General features: G+C 41.8%; 1 protein-coding gene across 10 annotated transcripts in view; it reads right to left on the minus strand.

Moving 5' to 3' along the window:
* DCAF6 (DDB1 and CUL4 associated factor 6) overlaps nucleotides 1-21,863 on the minus strand; it is a 397,587-nt gene that overhangs the window by 217,532 nt on the left and 158,192 nt on the right. For all 10 annotated transcript variants that reach the window (XM_075589478.1, XM_075589475.1, XM_075589477.1 and 7 more), the window contains one exon: nucleotides 16,710-16,803. In XM_075589478.1, the coding sequence (XP_075445593.1) occupies nucleotides 16,710-16,803 (94 nt within the window). The remainder of the gene's footprint in view (nucleotides 1-16,709; nucleotides 16,804-21,863) is intronic.

Genomic DNA, 21,863 nt, shown 5'->3' on the forward strand with positions numbered 1-21,863 from the left:
ATAGGGGGAGGTTTTTTTTACATACTGTAGATTGCAGGGAAGCTTAACAGACACACACAATAGGGGGAGGTTTTTTTTACATAGATTGCAGGGAAGCTTAACGCACACACACAATAGGGGGATAGGGGGAGGGTTTTTTACATAGATTAGAGAGAAGGCAGGGCGTTTTAAAAGCGAGAATAGGGGGAGGTTTTTTTTACATAGATTAGAGAGACGGCATAGCGTTTTAAAAGCGAGAATAGGGGGAGGGGGTTTTACATAGATTAGAGAGAAGGCAGGGCGTTTTAAAAGCGAGAATAGGGGGAGGTTTTTTTTACATAGATTAGAGAGAAGGCAGGGCGTTTTAAAAGCGAGAATAGGGGGAGGGGGTTTTACATAGATTAGAGAGAAGGCAGGGCGTTTTAAAAGCGAGAATAGGGGGAGGGGGTTTTACATAGATTAGAGAGAAGGCAGGGCGTTTTAAAAGCGAGAATAGGGGGAGGGGTTTTACATAGATTAGAGAGAAGGCAGGGAGTTTTAAAAGCGAGAATAGGGGGAGGGGGTTTTACATACAGTAGATTAGAGAGAAGGCAGGGAGTTTTAACACAGACGTGAAAAATATGTATTGAATGTATTAATTGTTTATTATGCCTTAACCCCTTCATTGCCTTAGCGGCTATCCGCTATGGTAATGACGCAGCATTTTCAGTATTTTTAATAATATTGATCAGGAGCAGGGGGGGGCCCCTGAGCATTAATTTCTGGCTCAGGGAACCCCCTGCTCACTACAATATTATTAAAATACAGTACACAAATGATGCTTCTTTACCATAGCGCATAGACGCTAAGGTAAAGAACGAGTGTTTATTTATACTGTATATTGTATGTGTTTTATTGATACTGTACATGTGCAGGGGGTCTCCAGAGCAGAAGCGCACAGGTTTCAGGTCTGGGGACCCCGTGCCCCCCGAGATACAGGCCCCTTTAGGGGGTGCCGGTATCCCTCTGCTCTGCTTGGTTTACAGTCCGCGGTCACGTGATCGGGACCTTTAAACGCAGAGGGATACCGGCACCCCCTAAAGGGGCCTGTATCTCAGGGGGCACGGGGTCCCCAGACCTAAAACCAACGCGATTCAGCTCCAGAGACCCCCTGCACATCTACACTATCAATAAAAATGTATTTCAAATGTATTTATTGTCATTTATTTATTTATTTATTTATACAGTATTTATTTATTTATTTTTTGGCGGCTGCTGTGCTGTGTGTATTTTTTTATTGTGGGTAGCGGGAGGGTGGGTGAATGGGGTATTAGCCCCAACGATGGTTGGGGAGGGCTTGCGGGGGGGGGTGTGTGTAGCGGGAGGGCTTAACCCCTTCATGACCGTAGCGGTATTAACTGCTACAGTCGTGAAGGGGTTAAGTGCACCCGCAACACCCCCCCCCCCCTCCCGCAAGTTCTAAACTCCCACCAAGGGCCAAATACCCCCCTCACCCATCCCCACTACACACAATAAAGCGGGCACGGTGGGTTAACCCCTTCATTGCCTTAGCGGCTATCCGCTATGGTAATGACGCAGCATTTTCAGTATTTTTAATAATATTGATCAGGAGCAGGGGGGGTCCCTGAGCATTAATTTCTGGCTCAGGGAACCCCCTGCTCACTACAATATTATTAAAATACCTCTCTCTGCTGCAAACACATCTCGCCCCCAGTATGTGCAGTAATTTACTGAACATGTACTGTAGAATAAATGCATAGTTTTATTTATTCGGGTTTATTACACAGTATACTGTTCGGCTGGAAAACATCAGCATACTGTACAGCACAATATTACTGTATCCATCGAAATCCCCCCATTAGCCGTTTTCTTTTCTGAGGAAAAACAAAATGAAAAGTTTTAATGTACAGTAATGGTCAGCCCCCTAAAGAAGTACCCAGCCTGCCCCACCAAAATAATACGGCAACAATACAGTACTCACCATACTGTATTACTGAATGTCCCATTCAGCTTGCGCCGGCGCCGGGCCACTGCCACTGCCACTGCCAGTCCAGCTTTCATCATCACCCACGTCGATAGTTTGCAGAGGGACTAGCCCACCTGTAGTCAGCGGGAAATCGCTTAGGTACATGCAAGCTTCATCAAAACTGGCTGCGAAATCCATCTCAGGGTTGTCACCGACGGCGGGACCATGATGATAAGCTGATGCTGGTGCTGGTTCTGGTTCTGGTTCTGGCGCAATGCTTGGCAGGGACTGTCGCTTCTTATTTGGTTTTAACACGACCCTTCGCCTTTTGCCGCCTCCATTATCATAGATACGGGAAAAACCCTGTGACACACACCAATACCTTCCAACAAATTGGGGCTCAATAAGGTGAAAACAGGGGTCACTACATAACCTTTTCCTTATTGCCCGCTTCCACAAATGAGGAGTTGGCGAAAATCTGTAAAAGTCATAGTTTTCGATAAAATACTGATAAATTTGAACAACTGTTGCCATCTTATCCTCTGTTGCATTAATAGCGGCCCATATCAAATAAGCATAACTTCTGTCAGGTTTTTGGAACACGGGCTGCATTTGAACACTCATGTCTCTGTAGAATAGTGTAAGCGAAAATGGTCTTTGTCTTTATTTAATACAGTACAGTATGTAAAGCCTAAATTGATACATTTTTTGCAACATCTTCCTTCAGTCTCAAGGACAAGTTACAATAGCATACTGTACTGGGATAAAGTATTTTTTTTTAAACGAAACAACTTGCAAAGCCCACACATTACTTAAGTCATGAGTTTATGCCATCTGGTGGACAAGCGAAACATTGCAGCCTAGTAAATTCTTCACATTATCATTTAACAGATCAGGCCCCCGTCAGCCAGGCATGAACCGTGGCTGGGAAGGCAAACGCAACGCAGCATGCAAGAGGTGAGCAGCGGCGGATTCCAGGTATCTGCCAGGTACAAACCGGGCATTTGCTCGAATAAAGTGTGTCGGTGCAGTAGAATCCGATCACAATCTTTAAATCCTTCAATGTCCTTAAGTTTATACAATTAATCCTGCAAATTTTTAATCTTCACCTCCAAAGATTCTTTTTCCTTCCTTTTCTCTAGAATTATAAGTTCCATTAGTTTGAAAGAACAATTGTTAAGCACAATGAACCACTGACTTTCAAAATCTTTACTTAGAAAACCAAAAATCGGCGGTTTCTTCACTCTTAGGCCCCTGGGAATCCTCTTACTCTTAATGTAGTTCTCAAGTGTCACCACATCCCACCATATTCTGGTCTTGAGTATCAACAGCGTCTCCAATTGCTGGAAATGAATTTTTAAATCTGCAACATCATTTGATTCCACATCAACAATATTCTCAAAGACATGGAGGGCTTTTTTCTTTCTGAGAGAATCATCACTGCAACTAAATGCATAAGCTGCTATAGAACTCGAGTCCTGTTCCTGTGAACTGTCTTCCATTTATAATGTGGACAAAAATTACTGCAAAAGGTTTTGCAATAATACCATAAGACTAACAAGGACTTAGAAAAAAGCTTTAGAAAAAAGCTAGACCCACTCTCAAAATATTTATACAAAAATGATTTGATCCCTATAGTGCACGGGCAACAACCAGAATAAATGTCCAGAAACAAGGTTTTAGTGGTATAAGCGCTTCAGCGCCGGATCCTCAGAGTAATATATAAACAAATAGATAGCACATAAGCCAGGGCACAGGATCCTGTGCCTTGGCTTATGTGCTATCTATTTGTTTATATATTACTCTGAGGATCCGGCGCTGGAGCGCTTATACCACTAAAACCTTGTATCTGCTTTTTTTTTTAAGCTATCGCGCTATACTGTAGCATTTATAGCACAATAGCACAATAGCACTGATACAAAAAACAGCTTTTTTTTTTGCATTTTTTTTTTATCAGCCTTAAAAAAATGGCCTTCATTTCTTAGTGAATCCTGCTTTTGGCTTCATGTTTTAAAGCGTGATAAAAAAAAAAAAAAAAAAAGGATTGTTTGGGGACTGAGTATTGAGTATTGCACTCATAAATGTGATTTAATCTTTGTTGTTTGTGAGTTTAACCATTGTTGTTTTTAGCTTTTTTTTTTTTAATTGTACCAGAAATATTTCAATAGGTCTCACTGTCTCTTTCTGTCTCTCTCTGTCTCTATATATATCATAAAGAAAAGCGTAACAATTGGCAAGCTTGCTTGGGTGCACATTAGTGGATACACAAACATAGAGTTTACACAGGCACTCTCAGGAGCACATAATTATGCAAAACGTTTTAGTTCCACTCTAGGAGATAGGTTGTGTATGTATATGTATACATTCATACATACGGTACATACATACATTCATACATACAAAAATCAACCCGTTTGGTTTTAGTCCTGTATTCTGCTATTCATCAAAAGATCTAATTGCAGATGTCAATTATAATTCTTCAATTGACAGCTTACAGCCCCCAGTGAACAGCTGTAAGCAGAAACTAAATTATGAATCAGCATTTACGATGTTATACACTAGGAATGTGACTAGTAGCAGACATTTCTTCAGTATTTGTAAGGAGATTTAAATATTATTTTAACGCTAACATTAAGTTAGAGCACATGTGAACAAATAACATTTTTTTAGTTTTATTTAATTTTCCTTAAAACATTTGTGAGGAGATAAGTGAAGAAATGTAGTGTGCCTCTATGGCGCTGTTTTACTAGTAACCCAGCAGCAAATGAATGAGATGTAATACCCACTATACCACTATGATGAGACCGAGATCTGATTATCTAAATATAAACGCTGTGACTAACACAGCACAGCTCTAACATCACTGTATAATTTTACTTCTTCTCTGGTCACTACAAGTCAGTATTGATAAAATAAACAAGGAGCTGGCTATCTAAATATAAACGCTGTGACTGACAGCACAGCTCTAACATCACTGTATACTTGTATGTAGGGATCCGCGCTACGGGTATACCCGCTTCCAGCGTCTCCTTACCTTTATTACAGGCCGTCCGGGCTCCACGGTGGCGTCCCTCGCAACTGGCGGCTACCCCCGCACATCCCGGTCGCGCGCGTCACCCCTACGGGCGTGCGCGAATCCAGGCCGCCATTAGTTGCCACCAGGCGTCAGACTCCGCCTCCTCTGATGCGGCGCACGCAACTTGCGTGTCTCTGCCCCTGCCCCGTCAGCTTCGCCACCCAGGTCCCTCTTCTCCACCTGACACTTCCCCTGTCCGTCCCTCCGCTCCTCCCCTTGCTCAGACTACTCCCAAATCCTCCGGTACGTCTCTCGCACTCTCCGCCTCCTCTGACACGGCGCACTTGTTCATTCCCTTGTCTGTCCCTCCGCTCCTCCCCTTGCTCAGACCACTCCCAAAGCCTCTGGTAATTCTCTCCTATCTGGGTCTTACTCGGGCCGCTTCGCTGTCCCTCCCCTCACTCTGATTGGTCCCAAACTCTCACACTCTGCTCTCCTATCAGGTCCTTCTTCGGGCCGCTCCTCTGTCACTCCCCTTCCCCTGATTGGTCCCAGTCCCTTATTTAGTCCCCCTTCACCATTTTCTCTTTGCTCTGCATAGCTACTGTACCTTGGTGCTGTCTGCTGTTGCCTGGCCTCTCTTGTCTTACAGTGTCGGTTCCTGTCCCTAGAAATTCTGCTGACCTCCCTGGATTTGACCTTTTGCTTTGGACTCTACTACGCTGCTCTCTGGAACCCTTTGGACTTCGCTTTGGACTTTCTACGCTGCAGACTTATACAACCCCTGGACACGGCTCACGGACAATCGACTACGCTGCTCTCTCCACTCCATGACCCAGGCTTACAGACACTCAACTTCGCTGCTCTCTCCAATCCTCGACCATTGGCTTACGAACTTTACCCTTCTTCGCCGGAGCTGTCAAGTACCGTGTATCATTTCTATTTTTGTTTACCCGGACCATCTACGCTACATCCACACTCCGGCCGTTCCCCCGTTTACTGCTAGGTGTGTGGTATTACTCCTTTCCACCTCAGTCCCGGGGTCTCGACTGGCTTGTGGGCAGGCCGAGCATTACATTGTACTTCTAATCTAGTGCCTAAGATACAGCATAATTGGTATGTGGGAGTAATTCAATAACTGGTGGGTAGTAGCAATGCTAAGGAATAAGGCTTATTGGCATGTAGATAGATAAGTGGTATTATCATTAGAGTGTGTGAGTAGATGTCCTTGCATATGTGTGACACACTGTGTCCTATTGCAAAATTATACCATGCTTTTGTTACAAATACACCCTGCATTGGCTACAGTAAACTGACACAATGTTGCTATACATGTAGTGCACTATTAAACCAATCTTAGGTAAACACTCTTAAACATCATAGTGCCAATAGCACACCAAAACAGCCTTGCTTGCTAAATACTGTGTCCTATTACACTATCATACCATGCCTCTGAGCCAGAGATATGAGCTGAAATAACAGACTTATGCACAGTAACCTACAATGGCTATAATAGCTGGCACAATTGATACAAGCAAGCAATGCACTGCTACAAATCAAATGTAAATCTTGCACACAGCGGTGCTAGTAAAACGCCGATACAACCTTGCTGGAACACACGGCATACAGCTTACAGATCCTCCTCCTGAATTGACGTGATTACGTCATATGCCCAACCGGTTTCCCTCCCACCTGGAGCTTCGACAGGGGCCAGGTGGGAGGGAAACCGGTTGGGCGTATGACGTAATGACGTCAATTCAGGAGGAGGATCTATAAGCTGTATGCCGTGTGTTCCAGCAAGGTTGTATCGGCGTTTTACTAGCACCGCTGTGTGCAAGATTTACATTTGATTTGTAGCAGTGCATTGCTTGCTTGTATCAATTGAGCCAGCTATTATAGCCATTGTAGGTTACTGTGCATAAGTCTGTTATTTCAGCTCATATCTCTGACTCAGAGGCATGGTACAGCCGCGGCCCCGTTTATTCTCCAACATCTCCAAATTTTTTCGGGGATTTTTTCCGAATGCCACGCACTTCACCACATTCATACCGCATTCATGTTGCATTCACACCCGCGGTTGATGTGTTTATTGATAATGGTTCGGATTTAATTGGTTGCAATTCTTCGTGTATCCGCCAGGTGGCAGATATTTATGAATTCTAATGTGCATGCGCTTCAGTAATGTGTCGACTTGCAGGTGTTTAAAAGAATACCACAGTGGTCCATTGTAAATTGGCCTTGGGACTGAAGAAGTTACAATAATGTATCAATTTAGGCTTTTCATATTAAAAAATACATGCACAGTGTCTGGTGTTTTATTGTCCTGAGAGTCCCGACATGAGTGCACCACCGCAGTCCGTGTTCCAAAAACCCGACAGAACGTACGCTTATTTAATATGGGCCGCGATTAATGCAACAGATGATAAAATGGCAACAGATGGTCAAATTTATCAGTATTTTACTGAAAACTATGACTTTTACAAATTTTTACCAGATGCTCATGTGTGGAAGCGTGCAATAAGGAAAAAGTTATGTATCGATCCATGTTTTTTTCGTATTGATCCCGGTGTTATTGGAGGGTATTGGTGTGTATCACCGGATTTTTCCCGTATCTATGATCATGGAGACTTCAAAAGGCGAAAGGTCATGTTAAAACCAACTAAGAAACGTCAGTCGCAAGCAAGCAATGCGCCAGCACCGGCTTCCAATAACGGTCCGACCGTCAGTGAAAACCTGGTGACCGGCAACCCTTGCTGTCTGTCCCCGCCCGGATACCTGCAGCCTGAGCCAGATTTCACATACAGATTCCAGCAAGCTTGCATGTACCTAAGCGATTTCCAGCCTCATCAGCTGACTACAGGTGTAGTAGTCCTGCTGTCACCTGTCAACTACGTGTATAATCAAGAATACGGGACATGCAGTGGCTCGGCGCCAGCTGATTGGCAAAGTCTATGGTGAGTAATGTTGCCGTATTTTATTCTGTTTTTGAAATATCAATTCAATGCACAGTCAAGCGATTCTCCTGTAAGCAATATCTCCTGTAAGCAATATCATTGGCTGAGCAGCTTCTACAGTAGATACTGAACAATTGGTGGAAAGCTAGGCGCATGCGCATTGGAACCTTCTTGAAACGCATATGCGTGTCATCACATCGACAGTAGGCACATGCGCATGTGAACAGGAGACGCCCCCGAGAAAATTATTGGTGGGACTGACTGTGGGAACTTCTTTAGGGGACTGACTGACCATTACAGTAAAACTTGTACTTTTGTTTTTCCTCAGAAAAGAAAACTTTGTCATCTCATGCGGAAAACGGCAAATGGAGGGATTTCGATGGATATCGCTTTGTGTAACAATGCCTGCACATTGCTGAATCGGATTTAAAAAACCACGTACCGGTGTCTACAGTTTAGTGGCCATTGTTATTGATTAGGATAGAATACTGTAACTGAGAGCTTCATAGAAAAACTGAAACAGTATGCTGTTGTTTTCATACCGTATACAATACTTTTTTTTACATATACTGTATAATAAACCCGAAAAATAAAAAGTATGCATTTATTCTACATGTATTCCAGTACATATGTGTATTCTATACCAGTACAGCATGTATTGTTTTAATAATTTTGTGATGTACAGTACTGAGCATGGCTACAGTATACAGTACAGTACTGTACAGTATGCCTGGACAGTAATGTATGTTCTAGAAACACTGTATTTTGTTACAGTATAAAAGGAGACAATGGAACAATTTAAAACAAATCAACATTTTCTTTTATTGGTGGAGTAAGTACAAAAACATTTATTTACAAATACAATTTAAAAACATTTAAAGTGTACAGCAATTTAAAACATTAACAGGTGTATGGTTTACTGCTAGTGAAAACATTTATGTACAGAAAGTCAAAACATTTACAGTAGGATGGTATACAGAACAGTCAGTCAGGCCTGCACAACTCCAGTCCTCGAGGGCCGCAAACAGTCCCGTTTTTATCCTGAAAACCGGGCCTGTTTGCGGTCCTCAAGGACTGGAATTATGCAGGTCTTGTGTAAGTAAAAACATTTCTTTATTAATACAAGTTAAAACATGCAACACCTCCTTTATTAAAGTACAGAAAGTCAAAACATGTACAGCACAACAGTATGGTGTTAGTAAAAAAAATTCTTTATTAATAAAATTTAAAACACGCAACATCTCCTTTATTAAAGTACAGAAAGTCAAAATATTTACAGTAGGATGGTGTACAGTACAGTAAGTCAGGCCTGCACAACTCCGGTCCTCGAGGGCCGCAAACAGGCCCGGTTTTATCCTGTAAACCGGGCCTGTTTGCGGCCCTCGAGGACTGGAATTGTGCAGGTCTTGTGTAAGTAAAAACATTTCTTTATTAATACAAGTTAAAACAAGCAACAAGTCAAAAAATAAACAATAGTTGAACAGTCACGCAAATTCGATCCCCACCAGATTATCCTTCCAGGGCCGATGCCTTGTATGACGCAAAATGCCATTAATGGAGTCTCGAACGATTTTCATTAAAGGATCTGAAATTGAAAAATAGCGCCGCAATTCCTCCACAATAGAACTTAAATTTTCAAGAAGCGCCCTTTTATTCGCGATTTCCTTCGTAGTTTACATTTTTGGCCCACCCGCAGTACACCAAGTAGGACACGTGGTGCTTAAAAATTAACATGCCATACTTCTGGGGTAAACAAGCACTCATCACCCTATACTTCTCCCTGAGTGCCGGTGGCAGCTCGCGCAGGATGATGTCGGGCACTGTATCGATGCAAGCATATGTAGGTTGGATTCTGGGAGCGGGTGTGCTTGTGGCAGTGGGCGAGGGTAGGTTGTCTGGGAGGAAGCTTTCCTCCTGTCTTGGTCGTCGTGTTGTCTCCTGGCGTGGTCTTGACAGGGTTGTCATGTTATCCTCCTCCTCAATGGCATACATGTACACAAATTCTTCTGGTGGAGGGGGTGCGCTTGGTGTTGGAAGGTGGTCGAAGGTCCCATTCATCACATCCATGCCGCCCTCCTTCTCCGGCGTCGGGGATACATGGGCATGAACACCGAGCAAATTATGTATCCCCGCTATGTCAGTCTCTATCTTCTCCATCCGTTGATTCATCTTCTCCATCCGTTGATCCATATTTAGCATGGTCTCTAAAAGAAGATCTATCTTTACCAGCATAGTAGAGTTCCAGGGGATATCGACACTTAACCCATTCAGCATGCGGTCTAACGAGCTGGTTCTTGTGCATGGGGTGCTGTGGACATCTGGGTGGATGGGTGCTACGGAGGATGAGATGGGGGTTCCCTGGAGAGAAGCGGCAGCGTCGTCGAAGAGGGATGGAGAAAGTGACCTGTGGATTTCCGGGCGAGAAGCGGCAGAGTCGTCTAAGCGTAATGGAGAAAGTGACTCGTGGATTTCCGGGAGACCAGCGGCAGTGTCGTCGAAGAGCAGTGGAGGAGATGGGCAGGGTTTCCGGGAGAGCGGCGGCAGTGTCGTGGACGAATAGTGGAGAAGATGGGCTGTAGATTTCCGGGAGAGCAGCGGCAGATACGTCGAAGCGAAATTGAGGAAGTGGCCTGCGGGTTCGATGGGTTGGCTGCCATTTGTTTTGCCTTGAGTGTACATCAACAAATTTCTTCTTGACATAATAAGGCTTACGTGTATTAAAACCCTTAGCCTTAGGGGTCAGCAGAAGGTTTTCTTTATTAGCCTTAGCCTGTCGCTTTGGCCTTGGCTTGGAAACGGCTGCCGCCTTTTGCTTTTTCTGTGTGATAGGCACGGCAGAGGCGAGTGGCTTCCTGCGTCCGTAGAATCAGGGTTGATCCATGGAAGCAGATGGCACAATGCAGTATCTGGACAAGGGCAAGTTCAGATACAGATCATCGAGTGGTTGGCTATGCAAAGTGTGTAACCTTTAATGCATGGCGACAAGGTACAGGTGTTAAAAGTGGGCGTACTCTATTGTGAGTCATTAACGTATAAATACACCATCCATTTTGTGGATTCACTGCACAGTGAATACACATCGACTAAACATCGAATATACATTCTTGTGCTTGTATTTCTTTCTACTCGCAGCAATACCTGTTCAAAAGATTTCAAAGGATCTCAGCATGAGAATTAAGGAGATGTACACGAGCGGACAACGAATTGCAGATATCCAATGCTGGTTAGCTGCTTCTGGCCTCGTGCCATCAACCACCGTGTGCTATCATGCACACGGAAAAACCAAACAACGCACAGGGACACCAACGGTAACTAACACGTAAGTATATTTATATAACTATATAATACAGTATATCTATTATTGTTTATATTGCTGCATATTAATATAACTATAGTATAGTTTTTTTTTTTTGTGGTGGTACCGTGTCTGTCGGAGGGGGAAAGCTGAGAACTCTCCCAGCGTTCCCAGACCCGGTGGGGCAGCGGCAACAGCACACAGCACATACCCGGCATCTGGCAGCTCTTCTCCCTGTCTCTGCTTCCTGCTTCTGCTTCCGTCTTGCGTGAGCAAGCTCCCTTAAAGAGAAAGTGTGTCTCTGTGTGTGTGTGTGTGTGTGTGTGTGTGTGTGTGTGTATTTGACTGTGTGAGACTGTGTGTGTGTGCAGCGTGCTGTGAGTGTGTGTGTGCAGTGTGCTGTGAGTGTATGCAGTGTGCTGTGAGTGTATGCAGTGTGCTGTGAGTGTGTGCTATGTGTATTCAGTGTGCTGTGCAGTGTGCTGTGCAGTGTGCTGTGTGTGTCAGTATGTGTGTGTGCAGTGTGTGTGTGTGTGTGTGTGTGTGTGTGTGTGTGTGTGTGTGTGTGTGTGTGTGTGTGTGTGTGGTGAGTGTGTGCAGTGTGCTGTGAGTGTGTGCAGTGTGCTGTGAGTGTATGCAGTGGGCTGTGAGTGTATGCAGTGTGCTGTGAGTGTATGCAGTGTGCTGTGAGTGTATGCAGTGTGCTGTGAGTGTATGCAGTGTGCTGTAAGTATGTGCAGTGTGCTGTGAGTGTGTGCAGTGTGCTGTGAGTGTGTGCAGTGTGCTGTGAGTGTGTGCAGTGTGCTGTGAATGTATGCAGTGTGCTGTGAGTGTGTACTATGAGTGTATTCAGCGTGCTGTGCAGTGTGCTGTGTGTGTCAGTATATGTGTGTGCTGTGTGTGTCAGTATGTGTGTGTGCAGTGTGTGTGTGTGTGTGTGTGTGTGTGTGTGTGTGTGTGTGTGTGTGTGTGTGTGTGTGTGTGTGTGTGTGTGTGTGTGTGCAGTGAGTGTGTGCAGTGTGCTGTGAGTGTATGCAGTGTGCTGTGAGTGTATGCAGTGTGCTGTGAGTATGTGCAGTGTGCTGTGAGTGTGTGCAGTGTGCTGTGAGTGTGTGCAGTGTGCTGTGAGTGTGTGCAGTGTGCTGTGTGTGCAGTGTGCTGTGAATGTGTGCAGTGTGCTGTGAGTGTGCAGTGTGCTGTGAGTATGTGCAGTGTGCTGTGAGTATGTGCAGTGTGCTGTGAGTGTGTGCAATGTGCTGTGAGTGTGTGCAATGTGCTGTGAGTGTGTGCATGCAGTGTGTTGTGAGTGTGTGCAGTGTGCTGTGAATGTATGCAGTGTGCTGTGAGTGTGTAGTGTGCTGTGAATGTATGCAGTGTGCAGTGAGTGTGTGCAGTGTGTGTGCAAAAAATAAAATAAAAAAAACTTTAAAAAAATGTTTTTTTTTAATTCGGGGTCCACGCTCAAACTGCGTTATAAGCGGATCCGCGTTATAGCGGATTGCGCTATAACGGGGTTGAGCTGTATAACTATATAGTATAGATCTATCTAATTTTATAGTTATTTCGGTATATGTATATAACTACAGTATATAATACAGTATATCTATTATTATTTATATTGCTGCTTATTAATATAACTATATAGTATAGATCTATCTAATTTTATAGTTATTTCGGTATATTTATATAACTACAGTATATAATACAGTATATCTATTATTGTTTATATTGCTGCATATTAATATAACTATATAGTATAGATCTATCTAATTTTATACTATTTTTACTGTAAATGATGTGCTGTATTTGTGGCCTACTGCACTGTAACTTACCGGATTGTTGTTTTTCTGTATATTGTAGGGAGACAACTCTTCTGGTCGACAAAATAAGTGAAGAGAATGATGAGAAGAGTGTCTTAAGGGTCAAATACACTCTGCTGCAAAATCACAATCTCACTGTATCAGAGACAAGCATAAAGAAGATGAGACGCAGAATTGGATGGAAATATGGACGTGTGAGGTTAGTACTGGACAGTACAGGAGGTTAAAGTGTTGTTTAAGAAATTGTACTGTACCTATAAAAGTATTCCTTGTCATTACAGAACGTACCCTATGATAAGGAATGTTAACAAGATCAAAAGAGAGGTCCAGGCCCAGGCATGGATCGACAGTGGAGAAACTTTCCAGGATTGCATCTTCACTGACGAGTCTACTGTATCGCTGGAGAGATTTGCCACCTTTGCATTCCACAAAAAAGGTCGCATATCTATGAAGCCGCGTCCAAAACACCCAGTGAAGATGCATGTGTGGGGTGCCATCTCTAGGTGTGGACCAGAATGCATTGTCATCTTTGAAGGTAAAATAAGTCACACGCTTTTGCCTTATGCACTGTACTGTACTAGTGTGCAATTTTTTGAGCACTTTTCTTTTCTTGTTATAGGAATCATGAATAAAGCTTTTTTCCAAGAGCAAATTGTGCCTGAGATTGTGGAATACATCACACGTGAGTTCCCAGATGGTCACCGTTTCTACCAGGACAACGATCCAAAGCACACTGCGTCAACAGCGCATATTCTTGAGCGCGGTATCAACTGGGTGAAGACGCTAGCGGAGTAAGTGCGGTAACCGTGTCTCATTTTTTCCCACTGTTTTTACTGTGTACTGTATCTCTTTAACTAATTGTCCTTTTTTTTCCCCTCCAATGACAGATCGCCAGACTTCAATCCTATCGAAATGGTCTGGCATCAGCTGAAGGACCATATCCGAAAAGTCGTGAAAACCTCCAAAAAGGATGAGTTGGCGCAAGGCATAATGAGTTTTTGGAACGATGTACTCACCGTGGAACGATGCAATACATATATTGACCATTTTGCGACTGTGTTGCCCATTGTGATCGCGCATAATGGGCAAGTATCAGGAAGGTAGTATGGTATAGTACTGTACGTACTGTAGTATGGTAAGTACAGGCACACCAAGTACAGTACTGTATGATACAGGTAAGTATGGCACAGATTTTTTCTTTCCTGAGAGAGCAGCACTAGCCATCTGGTTACAAAGTATTTAACAGTAGTCACAGTATACAGTAGTTCCAGTATAGAATAGTTTGACAGTACTAACTGCATACTGTAGTCCAATATGGAGTAGTTATACAGTACACAATGCCATAATATGCACCTAACTGCACAATTTTTTTCTTTCCTGAGAGAGCAGCACTAGCCATCTGGATGCAAAGTATTTAACAGTAGTTACAGTATACAGTAGTTCCAGTATAGACTAGTTTGACAGAACTAACTGCATACTGTAGTCCAATATGGAGTAGCTATACAGTACACAATGCCATAATACAGTATGCACATAACTGCACTATTTTTTTCTTTTCTTGGCTATCCAGAAAAAAAGGATGGACTGGGGGAGAGAGGGGGGTATCATGTGTAAAGTTTGTGAACTGTGTGTACAGTTAAGTGTATCTAAACTGCAGTCATGATTTACACAAAACCTCCCCTCTTGCAATGAACTACACAGAATGAGGAAGAAGATAAAGATGGAAAATGTTATATCATTTTATATATATTATTATATATTATATATTATTAATTAATATTATCAATGTGCATTATTCATGATTATCCACCGGCCCTCAATTTTCAACTGACAGAAGAACTGAAAAAAGACTGCATTTTGTATTATTCATGATTATTTGTATATTTGTATTTTTTGTTCCTGATAAAATAAAATAAATATTTCTTTACATTCATGATAATCATAATCATTGACACCCCCCCCCCTACACCAAAGAAAAAGAAAGAATGACAAAAAGTAGTAACTTACTGCATCAAAAACATGAATTGAATTATGTTTTTTTTAAACTCTCAATTTCACAGTGCTGTGCAAATCAGATTTACATATCAAATTCGAGAAGGGATTATCACAAGCATTACCGTAAACAAAGCCTCAAAGGGTTGGGGGGGTGGATGGGTGAGTGATGCGCAGTAATCATCAGCTAGCAAGCAGGAATGTAATTGAAACCAGAAAGACACACATTCAAAGGAATGGTGTGGGAGAGGTGTACTGTACTGTAGATAAGATAAGAAGTTGAAATACTGCAGTGCAGTAAATTAGCCTGTGTGTGTGCGGGGGCGAACGAGGGGAGAGCGCTGTATATGCCGAAATGTGATACTGTTACAGTACACGCCTATGCGTTTCAACAATGTTCAAATGAGACATACAGCACTGCACATGCATGTATAAATATGCACATTTACAATTACTGCGCGCGCGCACGCAGACTGTGTACTGACGTGCTGTAGGTTGAACTGCTAAAGTATTAGACTTTGAAGACAACAGCTCGCGAACGCCCCCTGAGTTTTTAGACGGTATTGCAGTATTGCAGACAGCGCTAATAAAATGCTAATATTACGAGCTCTAAAATAAAGGAACATATTCCGGAAAAAAAAAAATACTGCATCTGCCCGCGGTTATCAGAGTTGCGCTGCTACGGCCGCACTAGGATAAAGGCGGCCGCAGCTGTATGATAGTGTAACAGGACACTGTATTTAGCAAGCAAGGTTGTTTTGGTGTGCTATTGGCACTATGATGTGTAAGAGTGTTTACCTAAGATTGGTTTAATAGTGCATAGCAACATTGTGTCAGTTTACTGTAGCCAATGCAGGGTGTATTTGTAACAAAAGCATGGTATAATTTTGCAATAGGACACAGTGTGTCACACATATGCAAGGACATCTACTCACACACTCTAATGATAATACCACTTATCTATCTACATGTCAATAAGCCTTATTCCTTAGCATTGCTACTACACACCAATAATTGAATTACTCCCACATACCAATTATGCTGTAGCTTGGGCACTAGATTAGAAGTACAAGTATACAGTGATGTTAGAGCTGTGCTGTGTCAGTCACAGCGTTTATATTTAGATAGCCAGCTCCTTGTTTATTTTATCAATACTGAGTTGTAGTGACCAGAGAAGAAGTACAATTATACAGTGATGTTAGAGCTGTGCTGTGTTAGTCACAGTGTTTATATTTAGATAATCAGATCTCGGTCTCATCACAGTGGTATAGTGAGTATTACATCTCATTAATTTGCTGGTGGGTTACTAGTAAAACAGCGCCATAGATGCACACTACATTTCTTCACTTATCTCCTCACAAATGTTTTAAGGAAAATTAAATAAAACTAAAAAAAATGTTATTTGTTCACATGTGCTCTAAAGTATTAATAGCAGACATAATAAATGTTAAGTTTTAAATAAACCTTAGTGTGCATCATTAGAGTGCTTCTTTTTTAGAGACTGGCTGCTAACACCAGCCTTCCCTCTAAACCTTGAAAATAGATTTCAGTTCAGCACTCAGACTGCACCCAGTACCAAATTGGTACTTAGGTTAATATATATATATTATATATCCAACACTGTTGATTATTTGTTATATTAGAGAGCGGTATATTCTCCTTTGGTGGTCATTAAGTTATACTGTACCATCTCTTTCTCGTTCACTTTCAGGTCTTGCTCTGGGTCCTGTATCAGACCAATCTCCGCGTAGTCTTAGGCGTTTAACAGGGGGTTGTTGTACCTTAATGAACAAAAATATACAGTATAAATATGAAAAACAGAAAGCAATATTTAGAAACACATAAGTGCAAAGTCACATAAAAATATAATAGATTTTCCAAAACTTGATTACAGTCAGACAAAAAGTGCTGAGAAGCAATATTCTTTCTTTTTTTTTTTGCCAAAAGGTACCCTTTGAATATAACTCCTGATTGACTTCTATTTTTCACTCCCCAAATCACAATTTGAGATTAGACCTGGATACACTGATGCTAAGAGGTGCAACATCAACATTTGTACAGATTCCTTTCTCCAGGCTAAGAGTGCACATCCAAATGCATTAATAAATGGAATACCTAAAGCACAATTTTTGCGTTTGCGCAGAATATGCTCGACCGAACAAGCCTTCATTGATAGATCTGCTGATCTTACAAATAGATTCCTTCTGAGGGGCTATAATAAGTCGAGCATAGATTGCGCATATACAAATGCTTTACAAATGGATCGAAAGGCTTTGTTAAAATCCAATAAGAAAAGAAAGAATGCATTCACCAGAGACTCTACACCTTTATTCATATCTACCTATAGTAGACAATCGAGACAAATTCGTAACATTATCCTGAAACACTGGGATGTACTTAGACTGGATGAACAACTTAAAATCCATGTGAATACACCACCCAAATTTGTCTATAGAAGAGCTAAGACTCTAGGACATTACTTATCACCAAGCCTATTACAAACCAGTGCTAAGATTAATGTTGCATCTAAGATTACAGGGTTCAAGAAGTGCGGATATTGCAACATGTGCAGATATGCGGTTCCACTTAAAAGTATAAATAATATATACACTAAGAAAAAGTTAAAAATTCAATCATTAATTACATGTAATTCCAACTTTGTTATCTACATGTTGCAATGCGGCTGTGGCAGCAAATATATAGGGAGGACGATACGTCCCCTGAAACAGAGGATATCTGAACATTTGCAATCCATTAAACAAAAAGACGATAAATATCCCGTTTCCAGACATTTCTCTGCGTGCCCCTCTGGTAATATTAACAACTTTACGTTTTCTGCTCTTTAAATCATTAAAACACCAATCAGAGGTGGAAATAAAGAAACTATCCTTAACCGCAGAGAAATGTTCTGGATACATTCTTTGGGATCTATGGCTCCGCGAGGGATGAACACAGACTGGGAATTGAAACATTTCTTGTCCCAATAGTTATGGTGTTCATCCCTCGCTGAATACAGTGTTATCTTTATGCTTATTATTTCTCATGCATAGGTAGGGTCTTGGAATATTTGCTATTACAATAGGCTATTAATAAATGATCTATTATATTAGGTTCCTATACCATTAGGGCTTTCAGATCTTATACACTGTCATATTATGGTAATGATTATTATATAACTATTCACAGTGTACTATATAGTCGTTAGTTAAATGGTCACTAATCTCTCTCTATATAGACATACAGTGAGAATATATGTTACACATCATGAACAAATATAGGATAGATGTTTAATAAATATTATATAGATGTTTAATAAGTTTTAATATGACTATATCTCTCTGTCAATTACTAATTCTATTTTCCCCATGTTTCATTTTTATCTTGTTTTATTTAATTCAAACAATTAGTGTTTGAGATAGCCTACATGCATATTTAGTCAGCATTTATTGTCACTTCGTATTTACAAAGCTTTATGTTTTTCATCGATGTCTTGTATCTTTGGCGATTTCGTCATGTTATAACACACAGTTACGATAGAATACTGCTGGTTTTTATCTATATATGAGGCTTGTAGTTATCCCCATGTATCCACCTTGGACGATGGCGCTGTGGGACTTGCTCTTGTCTCTCTGTGACACCAGTGAGTCTGGATGTTTCGCGAGACTGGAGATTTGGTCCCGCGACGTCACTTCCGGTTTAGACACTGGAAGACGTCTGTGTTTGTCTTTGCCTATGTTGTAGCGTCTTGCTGGTCTGTTGGCGCAATGCATTCCGGTAGACAGTCTCCAAGGGCTCTGCTTACGTGTAGGGTCTCGCGAGAGTTTCACCGGGTCTGCTGACGTCATCGACACCGGTACACGCGATCATTTAAGGTAATTAAAATTTGTATAAATGTGTGTTTGTTGAGATTGGGGCATACTCTTTGACAAAGGGCTTAGCCCGAAACGCGTCAGAGTGAGTGATTGTCCGGTTTTATGGTGTCTCCCCCTATATACCAATAAATTAGTTTTAACCTATGGTGTGCTGGTTCCTGCTGTTTGTCCCTGTGCTGTGCTCCACTCTCCTCCCTAGAGGCTTTTCTCTCCATTTGTACAGATAGCCCCAACTGTTTGTTAAAATCGTTTCATGCAATTTCTCTAGGCATGTAGAAATATACTCAATTACTTGATACTCATTTGGTATTCAAGTGTATTTTCTTAGTAGAGCTGTATGAATTACAATCTTTATGGCCGGCACCAGCGGAAGCTATAACGCCTGCTACATCAGTATTTACTTGATTAAATTTCTTTAAGAAAATCCGAAGTTGCCCTGGATCATTCATCTTTTCTCCATATACTAGATTTTTTTAGGCAAATATCCCTGAACCAGGAGCACCAGTCTTTGCAAGTATTTTGACTTTATTATATGTGGTGTGCATCTTCTCCTGTTATATTGCATATTCTTTGCCTTATTGCTAGCACCCTTTTAAACGCCTTCGGGTTGTCAAGCTATAGTTGCAGATTGCTTATGCAAGTCTCTGCACATATCATTGATCTTGTTTGACCTATGAGGAAGACTATTACTTACTGCCCATCAGTTTTGAAATCTGTTTTGAAATTGGGTCAGGAGATACACTGTGTCTTTTAAACCCCTATGGAAGGACTTGCTAACCTATCTATTGGCTTGCTAAATAAGGCCGAAACAAAGACATTTAATGACGATGAGATAAATCATATTCTGTTTAAATCTACTCCTGAGGAGGCATTTGGCCCAGACAGGCCTACTAATTATATTAAAGACTTGGAAAAACTGAAACGCAAGGAAATTGAACTATTCTCCCATGGCAATACACTCACAGAATATTATAAACAACGCCTTATTCCCAGGGGTTTTAGGATAAGAAACCGTCCCACTATTGGTATTGACAATACTGACTTCTGTGATAACTGGTGTAAGATACTTAATAAAGCCTCATTGGACCTTATAGTACTTGTAATAGAAGAAGTCAGGACACAATTGTCCAAGATTAGGCATGATATCCGCAAACTGGAAATAACTATAGAACACACACATCAGAGTGAAATAACGGTTAACCTCTTAGACGAATTAAAAGCACTACAAAAATTCAAAGCGGACCTACAGTAATTCATTTCAAGAAACAAAAATTCAAAAAAGTTATTTCAGATTATAAGGATAATACTGTTTATCTCTGGACTAAGCAGGAACGACACACAAGATACCAGACAAAGGGTAAAAGAAATCAACGCAGAGGAGAAAACACTAGCGAATCAGAAGCCAGCTCATCAGCAGACGGGGCTTCTTCACAAAACCCAGGGACATCTAAGACTTTTTTAGGGAGAGGCAAATCGACGGGTGCCAGAGGAAAAGACAAAAGACCAGGAGGGGGAGAAGTCATCCCAAGGACCCCACCCATAACACGTTCACAAATATAGTCATTAATCTTTAAGACTATCCTCTTTCAGAGATGGAGCTGAAGGTTCTTGCAAAAGGCCCCTCATTTGTGCCGACTACCCAAAAGATTTGAGGTTGAAGTAGAATTATTCAAATTAGAGAGAAAACTTAATTTGAAATCTTTTTTCTCTAATAGAGTTACTGGATTGCAGTTTCAACAGTAGCAGCAACAGCAGTCACAAAACACTCAGGTATCCACAACGGATATGCAGGTATGTAAGTTAAAATCCAAATTCATTCCACCGTTGAGAAATCCTAGTGTACAGGCTTTCATGAATCTGGTAAAAGCGGATGTTAATGACGTCTTTAAAAGAAAACATCACACATACCATAACCTCACTTTAAAAGAAAAGGAGTGCATCAAAAACTTGGCGAATAACCCTCTTATCATAATTAAAAGAGCTGACAAGGGGGGCGCTTTAGTGCTGCAAAACTATGCAAATTACAGAACAGAAGCTCTTAGGCAGCTTGAGGACACTAATTGCTATACTTTGTTGGGTAGAGATCCGACTATCTCTTACCAAAGAGAGGTTGTGGAGATTCTAAGCTTGGGACTAAGTAATGCATGGATCTCGGAATCAGAATTAGAGTTTCTGACTATGGTTAATCCGAGACGTCCTGTACTATATCTATTACCCAAAGTCCATAAGAGTCTCCACAATCCCAGCTGTGACTGCAACGTTCGATTCTGAGAACTTGGGCACAAAAAGTGGGACTTAGAGTATTTCAGGCATGCTTTTCAGTCTTAAAATCGAAGTCGGTTTCTTTGCTATTCGCGCAGAAGCAACTTTGAAAAGCCCGTCCACACTCTTACTACTTGGGATCTACCATCTGATTGGCTCACGGCTTGTTATAGTAATTCTGAGCTTCATTCAAAAAATACTACAGCCAATCAGAGTGTGGGAACTTTCTCAGTAGCCAATCAGAGCGAAGCCGGAATGGAAATCCGGGTCTGCAAGAAATCTGAAATTGCCAAGGGACGTGCGCAAGTTTGCCACTTTTGTCCCTGGCTATCTCATGCCACACGCTGGGTCAGGCTCCCCAAGATCTGGCAGAACAAATGGCAGCCCAGATGACTGGCATTGTTCCCAGGACATGGGTAATTGAGCCTTTCCCTGCTACCCAAATTGCTTTCACACCTCCTGCATCCTCTGGCTACTTTGAACTCCGATGTCAAGCAGACTTACTGGCACCAACTTGGTAGCCCTGGTAGCCTGACTGGGCATCGGTTCCGAAAGGCCCAAGTCTTACAGTACACAACACTGCATTACAGTATGTTACAATGTATTAATAAAATATAGTTTAATACATCCTTAAGCCCTGGGTATGGGGAATAGAAAAGAAAGGTGTACTTTTATTTCTATGAGCCTGTATTTCCCACACACTATCT

The sequence above is a fragment of the Ascaphus truei genome, chromosome 3 (assembly GCF_040206685.1).
Source record: "Ascaphus truei isolate aAscTru1 chromosome 3, aAscTru1.hap1, whole genome shotgun sequence".
NCBI classification, from domain to species: domain Eukaryota; kingdom Metazoa; phylum Chordata; class Amphibia; order Anura; family Ascaphidae; genus Ascaphus; species Ascaphus truei.